General features: G+C 44.5%; 1 protein-coding gene across 5 annotated transcripts in view; it reads right to left on the reverse strand.

The window, feature by feature from the left end:
• Positions 1-7192, reverse strand: part of cdc42bpab (CDC42 binding protein kinase alpha (DMPK-like) b) — a 73255-nt gene extending 66063 nt beyond the window's left edge. For all 5 annotated transcript variants that reach the window (XM_061091232.1, XM_061091230.1, XM_061091229.1 and 2 more), the window contains exon 1: positions 6265-7192. In XM_061091232.1, coding sequence (XP_060947215.1) covers positions 6265-6442 — 178 coding nt within the window. In that variant the 5' untranslated portion in view covers positions 6443-7192. The remainder of the gene's footprint in view (positions 1-6264) is intronic.
• Positions 7193-14872: the final 7680 nt, after the last annotated feature.

The following is a 14872-nucleotide window of genomic DNA, read 5'->3' on the forward strand; positions in this document are numbered from 1 at the left end:
GGGGAGGAGAGACCATTTGCAGTCAGATCCCGAGGGTACTGAGGGGCTGGCTAATGACCTGCGCAGCAGTGTGTCCTCTGGGAGACGGAGAAAGGAAGCCAAACCTTCCCCTGCCACTTTCTGATGACACATCACAATTAGCAGCAGGCATCTCTTTGCCTACAAAAGCTTCCAGACACATTGACTTAGTGGTTTTAAAGGCCACCTGTGAATATTCTGGTGCTGCAAATGCGATGCACAATTTCAAATGTTTTGCTGGCAAAGGTCCAGGTATATCCTCAGCATGGACTCTAACTACTAAAAACATACTGATTGTACTCGAAGGACTGCTCCTGCTATCAATTAAAGAACTTCAAAGCTTTGGGGAAGAAAAAAAAAATCACTGGTTTCTTTTCAACTAGGGAAACCCCAATGGAGGCAACTAATTTCATCACAACAACAGAGTTGGTATTGAACAGCAGTTAGATATTTTAAAGGGGCACTCCACCAAGGTCAGTGTATTCATCGTACTGTTCAGCTTGTGGTAACTGTTCTACAATGTTGTGTGTTTACTAAAGTCTGAGAAGATGACTCTGATGATGTTTTTAAGGTTTTTGGAGGCTGATTTTAAAAGGTGCAGTATGAAGTGGTCTCCTGAGAGACAACATTGATATTATTTGCATTAGAGGAGTTATAATTGTAACTCAAGATGTGAGCAATAAAATACAAGATATACTGGACTTCAAACTAACTCTCACTTTGGCCACAACCTTATAGAGGTAAATCACTAAACTGCCTCTTTAAAGATGAAGTTTACTATTCATACAGTGTGTTTTACAAAATCCTTAGAAACTGTATTATATTCCAAACAAATTTCCTATAACCCCATTAAATAATCCAACTACTCTTGTCAAGATGCAGGAATGAATTGGGTAATTGACATGTTAATGCGTAATCTATCTTCATTTCCATCATCGGACAGATTTGTTTGGTGCACTGCAGGTTTTATTTAGGATGAAAGTAAATGATATGTGGAGGGCCAAAAAAGCATAATAAAAAGTAAGTCTCAGCTGGACTGCTCCATTTGGGATAATAAATGAGTGTGAAACAGAAGGCACAAGAAGAGGATCTGCATGGGCCCCTCTGCTTTGTCTTGTTTGTGAGTCTACTCAAGACAATAGAAAAAGCTTTTTGTGTGTGATGCGAGTTGTGCTGCATGTTTGCTGGTGTGGTGAGGGAAATGAAGGGAAATAAACATGCTGGTGACCTTGCGCCTTCCCAACAACAGCAAAATGTTGGACACGAGTGAGCCACAGAGTACACAATGACATAATGCGATACAGCTGCCCCACTTCCTCGTATGACATCATGTACCCGTTGGGTCCGGACAAGCTCACTGAGTCCTTGTAGTTCCTTCCTGCTCTCTGTGCCTGCCACAACCACCGGACAGCCAGCCAGGAAATGGCAGAACAACCAGAGGGGTAACAAGGATGTCCAGAGAGACCCCTGGCCATACCGGGTTTTTACATCCAATATTAATACATTAAAATATATTGATGATACAGATTACTGATAAAGACAACCAATGATACTGTTGTATGTATCTAAACATCACGGTCCTATGATTAGCATTTCTTCTTCATAAATTGATTATAATCTAATAGCACCAATCATGGCCAGAACACCATTAATACACTGATTCACAATCACCTGTCCACTCTGTCTTTATCATCCATCCCAAGCTGCCTAAAATTAATGCAATAGTACATTTCCTGCCTCATCTGTCTCTCATAAACAGGGCACACTGTGCAGCATCACTGATGTTACTTATTGCTACAGCACAATAGTCAAAGCCTGTTCAGTCTTTCAGTTTAAACTGGTTCAAACAGATGTTTATCACTGCAGTGGGAAAGTGGACAGAGTACGAGGCAAGAGGTTTGAATAGATGGCGGTTGGTTTTTTTGTGGGTTGGGTATTGGCCTCCGAGCAGAATTTAGAGCCATGTAACACAAAAACTCTGGAAGCATTACAACTCAAATTCTTACACGCATAATGGCAGCTTTTCTGGTCTGTTCAACGGGAAGAACAGGGAGGGACTGCAGTCTGTGCACTGTGAGGTAGCCTAGTTAGGCAAAACCCACAATAATAAGAGTGTGTCTCTCCACTGTGAGTAGTGTGTGAGGCATGCTGCCAATGAAAGCCTTGCAGGGTGGAGCACACATCAGCTGCAGCTGAACAGCTGGCCACTGCGGGCTAACACTGAATCTGGATTGAGACGAGGTCAGGCTGCCTCCCCCATGTTTGCCAAATGTGGGCTGGCATGGCTGAGCGTTTTCATTCAGCTGCCCTGCAATCCATTTCCCAAAACAGGGAGGGAGATTAGGACAAAAAACAAAGCAGGAAATGTAGGGGAAAATGTATGAGAACAGGACAAAATAAGTGTTATCTCCACAGAAAACGGAGGAAACGGAAATCTCGTTGAAAACACCCGATTAAATGAGAAACAAGTAAGATGTTGACATATGTTGGCTGGCTTACGGTAAATGTCACAAGTCAGCTTGTTAGAAATTGGATACAAGCGCAGGTCTGAGCTGGTGAAATTGGTAGACACAGAACTTGTGCGGTATATCTGAGGAGTCAGAATACAGTGTACTTTCCCATGTTCATTTCGCCTGTGGCTGCAGGTCATGTAAGGGTCTCCATTTCAGCTGAAATGAGGTCACCAAACAAGAGGAGAAGCAAAACCCACAACAAATGTTTGTCTTTCTCTCTGGCTCATAAACATTCTCAGAAAGAAAAAGAAAGACCGCTGCAGCTATGTTACGTCCTGGCTACTGGATTAAAAAAGGTACACAGACCTTGTGACTAAGATACGATGATGTATCATTTCACTCAAAGTATACTGCAGCTGCAGAGAGGTCCCTTGGTTTCCTGAGGCACATCTTGAGACATTTTTCTGCAATAGGATTAATGAGGAGGTTTTTTCCAATTCTCTGTGATTATATATAATGTAACAATGTCCATATCGAACATGGCCAAAGATTAAAATAATGACCTACATGAACGTAAAGGTGATCCCTATAAGACATAAGATCATGTGTCACTCTGCTCCAAATACTACGTTCCAATATTTTTCTCTACTTGAGTGCCGAGCCCAGTAGTCATATTTCTTTGTATGGACACTCCTAACGCAGGCCATACCAGTCTACTTGCATAGCATTATATATATTTAGTGTATGCCTTTTGTATTCAACTTCAGTTGGCATTTAAGCACATTTTATACACTTACAGTTAATAGCTAATAGGAAAAAAACAATAAGCCCATGGTCCCCACATAGTTTATCCCAGTGTCATATTGGAAGTTGATGTCCCTACACATAGATTCACTGGTGCAAAACTGCATCCTTTAAAAACAGCAACTGTACCTACCATAAATAGACTTCTTTCAAAACCTTCACACTGGTAAAGGGATAAGCCGGTGCTCAAAGCACTGGGTGAGATGCCACTCGGCGAGTTTCTAGATGTTCAATAAGAAAAAAATTAGCAGAGCTGTAAATGAGCATAACAGGGCCCCCTTAAACTGTGTTGACAGATCGCGTTATTTAAAAAATTATTGTATATAAATTTTGCTTTTATTTGAGAGTCCGGTGCAAACAGGAGATAATGGTATAAGAAGATGGTGTGTGACATGGAGCAAAAGTCCAAAGCAATCCAACCCTGGCTGCTGCTTTTATACGACTTCTTCGGCTAATATTTAGCTTGTAATTGTCCAACTACTCCAGAAGGTGTTGCATCTGTAACAGGTGTGCTTTTCTCTGAACCCTCTGGCTGGCGGCTCTGCCAGGAAAAGGAAAACATGGGAGTGGTGACACTCCAAAAACTTCAGAGGGCAAGATAAGACTTGGCCTGTATTATACCATTTTTTTGTAGATGGTTACACCACAAGAGGTGTGGTCTACCATTATGTGGACGTGCATTATCACAATGTTAAATTCGTGCTAAAGCCAGCAATTTCATCCCCTCCCAAAAGAAGGACATCTACTCATCAGTCTGGACTACCATCACATCCAGCAGTCTATGGCTCAGTGTTTGTGTCTGACTGCTGATGAAACACAAATAGCTTTTTCCCAAAACACATGTCTGTTGCACGCCATCACAATGTGACTCACATAATCACTCCATCTTCAATCCACCCCACACAAAAAAATGTTTTTAAAAAGGTGCAGCTTAAATTCACCATTGTAATAGTGTAGCCTCTGGATAATTTCAGGAGATTATCCAGAGTTCAGTGCGTGTCTGAAAGCAGCACAACTAAAAGGAGCAAGGGCTTTTGTATCAGAGCTGCCTGATAAAGATTATCAACCAACTTAGTTCACATAACTTGAGCTTCAGTGCACAAACGCTGCTATATTAAGTGTATTAATATTAAAGTGTAGAAGCTGAAGGATTCTCATGCAAACCTCTCAGGACAGGAATAAAACAAAGCAACAACATGGGAGCCCTACATGACCATGACAGCGACAACACATCTGCACTTTGTGTGTTGTGTCTGGCCGAGCTCAGGCCGGGAGTTTCAAGTGTCAACACAGGAAAAATGTCAGCATGAAGTCACCACTTGGCACCCAAGCCCCGGACACCTCTCCTTAAAGGCCAGGGCACACGGGCATTGTTTCAGGGACAGCTGCATGGGCAGGTTTTCTGCAGCGCCTCGGCCTTGAGCCAGCAACTCTGGTAAAAATGGGGGGGCTCAGAAGGAAACAATACATGTGTAATGAACAAACATGGCTGGATGAGACTTTGGAGGGAGAGGAAAGCTTTCACTTTATCCCCACACAAATCCAGCCACTTCCAGTTCTTTACCAGCCAGGATGGCTCCTTTTTTTAGCCCAGAATTGGTTGTCCAGATGGTGGTTGGTGGGGTGAGCAGCCACCAGTCAGAGTGTACCACCATTTGACTGATTTAACTGCCATCCTAATATGGGCCAAACTGCTGCCTGTTTAACATTGTAGTTTAAACTGTTGCAGCTATTAAACTGGGAGAAAAGACATGAGCAAATATGCCAAATCTAATTTTATTTTCTTATTGCCTGTTGTAATATTAATTTAACATGACCAAGGACAATGGTTTGCTCCAGCTTTGCCTCAAAAGGGAGGCTACATTCAGGGTTTTAAAGCAGGAGTGGGCCAGGCGTGCTCTGGCAGTGAGCTGGGCCTCTGCGCCAGATAAAAAAGGTGAGTTGTTCACATTCCTGCTTCATGCACAAACCAAACCCCCGGTGTCACTCACACACAGACCTTTTGCACAGATGATTGAGCTGTGTGTGTGTGTGTGTGTGTGTGTGTGTGTGTGTGTGTGTGTGTGTGTGTGTGTGTGTGTGTGTGTGTGTGTGTGTGTGTGTGTGTGTGTGTGTGTGTGTGTGTGTGTGTGTGTGTGTGTGTGTGTGTGTGTGTGTGTGTGTGTGTGTGTGTGTGTGTGTGTGTGTGTGGTCCTCCTGGCTCTTTTGTTGTTTTTTCTAATCTTGCTTTAACCAGAGAAGTTAGAAAACTCACCTCTGCTCCTCTTTATAAACGAATCAAACGCTGAGTAAAACATTAATGCGACTAATCTCTGGGGCATCAGACAGCCAGAAAAAACAACAAAGCTGTCTTTCTTTATTTACGACCGCAGCAATGTCAGCTACTGACAGCTAGGTAGGTTATCAACAAGCTTTCACTCACACACCCATGCACAAGGACAAACAAGGTAATGTGCAAAGTAGTGGTGAAAACCAAAGGGACCTGGAGAGGGTTGTTGGTACGATGACAGAAAGGCATCTACTTTATGTGAGGGTGTGTTTTTAAAAAGGAACAAATGGTGGCCTGGAGCACAGGTCGTCTTTATGAGATCTTTCCTGGATTGGTGTCAAAACTTTTAAAAGTGTCTGCTTAACATCACCCTCACCACACTTAATGCCCTACATGTTTGTTTTCTCCTTCTCATTGTCAACTGATTTCTAACACAAAGTGACTTCTTTTGTGCTCGTTTGTAACATGCTGACAGGTAATATGCCCATATTAAACATGCAAGTGCAGCAGGATACAAGTGGTCATAGTTCCAGGGAGGGTTTGGAGTGAGAGGAGAGCAGGCCAACACAGCTCCACTACTACTATAAAAGGAATGTGATGGGGAAGGGAGGGCCACTGCACCACACAACACTAGGAGCCTATCATCTTACCAAAAAGACAGGGAGGCTGGGTGCACAGGCCAGACAAGAGGAATTAATAAAGGGATAGAATCGAGCTTACCCCAGTCCAAAAACTCCAGGATGTTCTTCTCCCTCCTGAGTGGAGAGTTGTTGCACTCATCGTAGAGACACACCAGGATATCCAGCAGGGTCTCCACACTCAGACACTGGCCATTGGACTGAGGTGGCCCGTCCAGGATCAGCTTCTCCAGCTTCTTCAAACGCACCTCGCCCGACATTATTCCGGCTTGGTGGGGTTTGAAGTAATGGTGGTGGAGAAGCTGGGAGAGTCCGGGTCAACAAGCACCTCCCCGGGCCTGTGAGTTAGCGCAGAGGGGCCCGCGAGGAGAAGTTTCTCTCACCTTGAATACGTCTTGATAAAAATAATAGTGTTTTGAGTAGAGGGCAAGCCGAGGGCTAGTTCCGAGGTAACACCGACCTGTTCATGATCTCCCTCCCGAGATCCAGCTTCTAGGAGGCGTAGAAGACGTGCAGGACTTCCCCATTTCACAAGACCTAACCCCAGCAGAGTGCATAAGAAAAGAAGTGGTCGCGATTCAGAGACCCCGGCTGCCCCGGGGCGGCTAATGCTGATCAAACCCCAGCGTTTAGCCGGAACTTTCCTGTCCTTCTCCTTGCGGGGAAACAATCGAGTCGGTTCGGTTTCAGCAGATCCCCCCGAGTTGTTGTGGCAGATTTCTGGGGGTCTCCATTCCTGCAGCAAACCCCAATTTTTTTTTGTTGCACAGGCAGGTCTGCAATGCTACAAAAGCCCCAGCGCCCCTCCTCTGCTCCAGGAATGGAAGGGCGACACAGGCTTAGTTAGCAGCCTGCTAGGCTAGCACGGCTAGCTAGCCAGCGAGCTAACGTGAACGCTACTTTTCTCCGCTCACAAATGCCATCGTCGCCCCCTCTTCTCCCCAGGAGTTGACATGTGATACCGCGACGTGTGTTCACGGAGCCGAACTCAATCCAGCCAGCTCGCACGGTGTTTGGAATTCTGTGGGGGGGGGGGGGGGGGGGGGGGTTTCATCCAAGTGGAAAAGAAGAAGAAAAAAAAAAATTATCCGCTTGTTCTCCCAAACTCAGCGCAGGCAGCAGATATGTTCTTTAAATCCCGGTCCTCGTCCAGAAATGTCCCTGGAGCTTCTCCCCGGCTCCAGACCCCCGAGTCCCCCCGGCAGCCCCGAGAAGTTAGCCGTCAAAAAAAAAGGAAAAAGCAGCGGGTCCTTCCCTGAAGGTTACTGGTGTCGCGTCAGGAGGAAGAGCTGCAGTCTGGTCTCGCTTGTTCCAGATACGGGACACGGCCAGAACTCCCCCCTGTCGTTGCCTTCCTCCGCCGCCGGTCGCTCGCTCGCTCGCTTCTCACACAGTCTCTGCTCGGGCCGGGCAGCGGCGGCGGCTCCCTGCTGGAGACTCTGCGCGGGGGAGAGGAGCCCACTAGACAGCTCTGCGCCCAACGCCGCGGTGCATCCTGGGAAGCGGGGCTCGGCCGCGGAATGTCAACGAGCCACACACGGACGTGTTAACTCGGCTGGTTAGCGTTTAGCACCATTTAGTCCGTCGCCTCCTTTTTAATGTGATTCGTCACGTTTCATAAAAAAGTTAGCTGTTCTCCCCCGAACTTTCACCGCACACACCCCCCTTTGGAATCCTCAACTCCGCCATCTTTGTTGTGGTTTCAACGGGAACGCGGCGAGTGCCCTCTCTCTCTCCTGCCCGCGGCCCGTCTCCCGGCGTGTGTAGCATCTCCGGTCAGTGCTGCAGGCAAAATCCCAGATCATCATCATGGCGCCCGTCACAGCATCTGCTGTGCGGAGGGGAGGGGTGGGGAGGAGAGGGGGGGGGGGGGCTGTCAGGACTGTGAATGGAGCCTGTCTGTCAGTGAGCTGCCGCTGCTGCTGCTGAGGTGCGGACAGGATCACAGGCTCCTCATGGGCCGCTGTCCCTTTAACACTGTGCGTCACTGCAATAACCTGCTGCTGCTGCTGCTGCGGGCCTCATTCACACGCCCGGGCCCGGTCCTGGCCTGTGTGCTTCATGCACATGCACATCGCAGGTCGTGCATGTGGTTCCCCTGGCGACCACTGACTCGTTCATTCAGTGTATTTCATTGGGAACGGGCCCACATGTCCACACTGACAGCTGACTGCACCGCACCACACCGTCATGGATCAGAGACACTGTCAACCTGTGTGTCACCTGCAGGCCTCTGACTGCAACGTCCTTGCAGGGCTGCAACATCTAGTGTGTGTGTGTGTGTGTGGTTAAGGTTAGAGTTAGGCATTTAGTTTGTATGGTTAAGGTTAGGGTAAGGGGCTAGGGTATGCATTATGCCAATGAGTGTCCTCACAAGAGAGACGTGTGTGTGTGTGTGCGTGTTCTCACAGATGAGTGAGACTTGAAGCTAAAAGCAAACTAAAGCACCCTTGCAGGCTACAGCAGGATTTTCCTATCTGCTTCCTGTCTGTTTTGTTCACTCCCCTCTGGAAAAAGAGCAAAAGCTTCTTTATACACATGGTTTGACATTTGCATCTTCCAATGTGTACGGTATTGTATTGGATCCTATTTGATAATGAGCTCTTTCACTTCCTTTTAATGTACTTTTTTGCAAGATTCTTATTTTATATTCTCTATGACATTGCTCTTATTGCATCACTGAGCTCGCCCGTCCCTCTCGTCCAACACGTTTCATTGTACCTTTGACCCTGTGTTAACTTACATATGACACATAAAACTTGAAACTTGAACAAGTACAAGTGAGTCAGACTTTAATATGAGATCCAAGAGAGGTCATAACACTAGGCATCAGTGTGTATGGATCTGTGTTTGACTCTCATACGTGTAGTTTTTACTTTTTTGTCGTCACATCTATGTGCCTTAGAATTATCCACCGGGGAAAAATAAAGTTTGTGCATTTAATTGGATTAAATTGAAACAGAATACAACTTTCTTCAACTACTTCACCCACACTTGCAGCATATAGAGCAACTTGTTATGGCCGTGGCATTTCAGCTTGTGGCCTCCATCAGACCTGACAACCCGATCAGACCCCGACTGACGCCACAAGCTGAAACATGTTCGTCGAATAGTAAGTTTGTTTAACGTATTTCAAGTGTTACTGGAGTTTAGATCTCCTCTTAAACCTCTTTCCTTCCCCATGCAACTTGGAAGTAGTGTAAAAAATAGATGAGGGTCAAGTAAATATGATATATATATAACAATAATTACTTTTTTTTACAGAGCACTTTTCAACAAAAAAGTGCAAAGTGCTGCACAACAAGAAAACAAACTTCATAAAAAAATTAGAATAATATAAGAGCAGTCCTATAGAACAATAATAAGCTGTTACCCCATGTTCAGGAATATACCTTTCCAAAAAAAACACCAGAAAATCCTCCATTTATCAAATACTATCATACTTTGTGTCAACTAGTGAGCAGAAGGAGCCCAGTTGCATGAAACCTGTTCCGCATGGAGCTCACTTTGCTATCTTACAGTATAGGGTCTGGAAACACAGGTTATCAAGCCCTAAATCTCATCATACCACTCATTAGAGAAGCATTATGTCAGAAGTGATATGTGACAGTATAATCCAGCTCTATTAGACAAGTGCTCAACACACAATGAGTGGGCTTCCATGCAGTTTCACAGTGTGCAACTCTGAACTCATTATCATGTCTTCCTTGGAAATCCTTTTGAAGTGAGGTGCATATCGCTGCTCAAAGTACAACCAATAATGATTAACAGCCTGAGGGGGTGTGTAGCAGGAAGCCTTTGTGTGTGTGTGTGTGTGTGTGTGTGTGTGTGTGTGAATGTGTGTGTGTGTGTGTGTGTGTGTGTGTGTGTGTGTGCGTGTGTGTGTGTGTGTGTGTGTGTGTGTAACAGCGGCAGAGACCAATATAAAAATAATAAACTTCTATATTTCACAACATATTCAAATGAATGTCTTCTTGCCATCCATTTTCTTCCACACCAGGAAGAAAAGCGGCCCAAAGAAACACTTAGCACGCGAGATGAGTCCAATAATCTCGGTCTAGATGGTGACCAAGATCTAATTTGAAACATGCCGTCTCAGTGGAGCTGTTTATCAGATCCAGCCCGACAATAGTTTAAATGCTCCACAATGTGTAACCACCATGAGATGAGTGATTATGTGGGTCTGGAAATATCATCTGTGTTAAAGGCCCATGAGCAACAGCAGCACATAACAGCATAATAACTCTTGGGAAGACAAGAACAAGTCTTTGCTCTTCCTCTTTATATTCACACTGTTTATGACTTTCTCCTGTGTGGCGCTGCAGAGCCAGGTCACATTCAGCATGTTCAGCAATTTATGAGTATGTTATAGGGTTATATTTATTTCATTTTTCTTCCCATGTTACTATATCGATATATTTATTAGAAATCTGAGGTATTCTTGATGTATTTGATGTATTATTGTTGTACTTCTGAGTCTTTTGTAATATGTATTTCTGTTCAGTCAGCTGTTATAAGGTGTTTATCACACTGGGTGTGTTACATGGTTAATCACATCTGTTGTCATTGATATGTAACCTACAGTATGCTAATGTGAAATAATGTATCTGGGTGTGGCAGCCATTTTCAGCTGTTTGACCTGAGAAGAGCATACTGGGATGAAACGTTTCAATTTAAATAAATGACTGGGCAGGTGTAACACTTGAATGAGTTTAATAACAGAGGTCACTGCTAAAAATGTTTTGACACAAATAACATAAATAATAGGAGCATACTATACTACATGCAGAAGTGACCTTATTACTGGGATATCTTGACTGACAACAGACAAATCTCAAAATATCCAATACATTTATTTAACGTGTACTTTGAATGTAGTCTTGTAAATGAGACGAAGAAATGAATAAGACATTTCTTTGGAAACACAATACAAAGGGAGATACAATAAAAGCAGGGACACCAGACTAGACCAGGTAAACATTTAATTTTTTTATTGAATCAGTCAAAGACTATGCCAGCAAATGTTTACCGATCAACATTAATGAATGAATTCATTCATTAAATCTGGGCTTGATGGGTGAAGACAGCTGTCTATTGAATTAAACTGTGAGTGAACCATAACATTGTATTTTGGGCGGAGGTTCCCTTTCAGGCCTCGAGTTGCTTGAATAAAACAACTATAACGTCCTCTGGTGGACAAAAGGTCTTACTACAACCTAGTGCAAATCACTGCAACTCTCTTGTATTCATTCTTATCTCTCCTTGATCTGTGTATTTTAATCATTTTTCTATATGTAAAAATATATTTATCGATGTTATCCTTACACAGACACAGGCATATTTCGTATATTCACTTTGACCTATAAATGAGTTATCATTCATTCCCTCCTGTTTAGAGACATCCTACACACTGAAAGCCCCCCCCCCCCCATGTCCCCATGTGTCGATTAATTAAAAGTTCATGAAGAAATATTTATTGTTAGTCCTATCTAATCATGTCTGATCCCATTTGGGTGAGTCTGCACAGCCGGGATTAAACCCTCCTCCTCCTCTGCGCCGATTGGCTCGTCTGCGCGAAATGCAATTAGACTGTCCTGCACTCTGTCTACATGTGGAGGCCAATGAGCAATAATCGTGTTGTCTGTCCCTGCACAGGTCTGGCACTTCCCCCCCACCCCAGCCCACTTCCCGCAGACTGATCGATGATTATTGGCAGCTGGACGGATCGGATGCGTGTATAACACAGAACCACAGCTCGTGTGTACGGGAGCCATTAAGGTGCAAAGTAGCGCGGCTCACAAATATTTGACGTAGAGATAAAGCAGATCAGGAAGTGGCTTCCATGTGAATGAGGAGGAATTCGCGGGGTCTGACCACCAACGACACAAGTTCAATATTGACCCAGTGCAGCAGGCAGCGGCTCCGCCTGGTTACCTGGGGAGACGTCTTTAATGAGATGCTGTAATGTGATGTGCAAACCTCAGGACTTTCTACAGTGTTTGACAACATCTCCAGTCGCTCCCCCGGCAAACACCAGCACTTTGGGCTCTTCGCCCCGCGGGCAGAGGGGATTCCATGTTTCACAAATGGAAGGGAATGACCTATAAATTGGACTGCTTTTGAATGCAAATGCCTGGATGTTAATTAACACCTGCGTTGTTGATTGTGGGAGCTCGTTGGCCTTTGATTGAAAAGAAATGGCACCTCGGAGCATCAGATGTGGCTTTGAACTGCGGGCAACTTGGCTTTGATTGGGCTGGGAAGGAAGAAAGACTGAGAAATATCACACAAAGGCCATCTTAATTTCCCGAATTAGCGGTTGTAATGTGAGGGGAAGGAGGGCAGCACACAGGCCCCTGGACAACAGGCCCTGTTAGACTGCGGCCTCATGGACTGGACAATGGAGGAGCTCTGAATTTACATGTCTGCACTGCTGCTGCTGCCATCAGACACTGAAGTAGACATGGTCATACTCAGGGTTATATACCTTTGTGTAAGCCAAAATGAATGCTCTAGTAATTTTTTTTTGTTTTCATCAAGTCCAACTTGAAAAATCGAAATCTGCTTATCCTGCCTGCAACTGTATGTTACCACTTTGTTCATATTGAATGTTGTTTTTATTCATTTTACACTTGGTTGGAATAAAATAGTCCTTTTAGACAAATCCAGATTAATTTCCTGTATTTTCTCTGTTTAGTGTTTAATTGATGAAGTACTGTCCCTCACACACAAACAAATGACAACAATCACATGTTGATGAAAATGGTAACAATAACAATTCTCGTGATTTAGCTCAATATTAACTTTTTAAGAATAATTTAAATATTAGAAAATGCACAATGCAAAAAATAGAATAATATAGAAATAGACAAATGGAAGTAAAAGAGAGATTGTTTAGGTAAACAGTTCAATCACCATTACACCACTTGTGCACAGAACAATCTCAACAATTTTTTGTGTTATTACGAGTGTATTCGTGCATTCAACACATCACAAACAGTTGCTAAGGTTGTATTCAAAAACGTTTGGTAAATGTAGAATATATCAGGTTTAAAGTCTAAAGCAGCTGCAATACACTCAAACACATAATAGTTGTCATCACCCTGTAATGATCTCAGTAGCCTTACCTTACATGTGTTTACATAACTGCCTTGCACGCATACAACTGGATATTTTCTTTGTTTCACATTCAGAATTGTTTCATTGTAGCGTGCACAGACTCTGTCCTCGTCTGGTATCAAGTCTTCCGTCTGTAATTAATAATCTGTCTTGTTTGTAAGCTGCAGCCACTCGAGCTGGAGTGAGCAGGTCTGGCAGTCATCTGTCATTTGCTCTTCCTGTGTGTCCCTTGGGTCTGTCTGACATCTCTAAGCAAACACAGCCCAATACACAACCCCAGGCAGGGCCTTCTGGGCAGCCAGCGAGAGCAGCCCTCTTCTAATGTTTGTGTGACAAAAAAGGCAAGGCAAATCCTCGCAATGGAATCAGATAATCACCAACCTGTGAAGAGCCTGCCCCAATCCACATCCACGCCGGCCCCCCCGGCCCCTGGATTAACTGTCTGTTTGGCTAATAATTTTAATCTGCTGGAGAGGGCCAAGAATGGGTGACAGGGCTCGGAATAAACATCTAATCCTCTGACCCCCCCCCCCCCCCTCCCTTAAAGCTCTGCACTACTTCCTCCATGACCCTGTGTTAGACACTTGTACCGAAATGAACAGTGATGATTCCAGTCCTGATCCAAAATTTTGCTCTCGGGCCTCCGGAGCAGATGTAAATCCCCTGTGTGACAGACCGTTGCCAGACTGACATCGTCCAGTGGAATGTACACATCGGAGTGTGGGGTGTGTGCAGACAAGAGTGCTACTGAAGAGAGGGCACTTCAGGTTCACAGGGTCAAGAGATGTCTGTCTGGAACCACGGTGTGGCCAGACTGGGGGAGGAATGGTCTAAATCTGGAGAAGAGAAAGTAAAAATAAGTTAGATATCAGTCACATCATTGGAAACACTATTCAGGTGCTTTCTATGCTTTCAATAGAAGAAGCCACAGAATCATGAGGCAAAGAGTTGAACTGAAATGCTGATATGAGCTGTTTAAAATTTGACAGTTCCTCTCGTTTACATTTAGCATCTTTCCTACATTTGTTCCCTTATTTCTAGTTGAAAAGCTTCTGAACGATGATTCCAACAATCACAATAAACCTATTTTGACTATATGACACATTAAGCCTTCACATATGTGTTGTCTTGCAAATACACACTTGCACAAAGACAAACCTAAATTTGATTTGTCTGATTTTTCACCAGATCCAGATGAATCTAAATGTGCTGATCATTTACACCAGAAACAGCAGATTTTGCAGATCCTCACCCTGGCATCAAAAAGGACCAGAGGCCAGCGACATCAAGCTCAGTTTTAGTGAAACTATGGTGAAATTACACCTCCACAATACGGATGGCACTCGAGTCTAATTGTTGCTGTTTGAAGTATGGCCACTTAGATATCCTGTTTAGGATGGGGCTGTATTGTCGCACCTTTGTTCTGATAAGGGTCCCTGCCCCCATCGACAAAGTGCGAACGACTGGGAGGGCCAGCGACGATATAAGGGGCCGAAGCAGCGTCCCGGGGACACACACAGTCAGACCTCTGCTACCGTGCTGCTGGTATTTTTGCACTCAACGTTTCACTC

Source organism: Limanda limanda, chromosome 18 (genome assembly GCF_963576545.1).
Source record: "Limanda limanda chromosome 18, fLimLim1.1, whole genome shotgun sequence".
NCBI lineage: Eukaryota > Metazoa > Chordata > Actinopteri > Pleuronectiformes > Pleuronectidae > Limanda > Limanda limanda.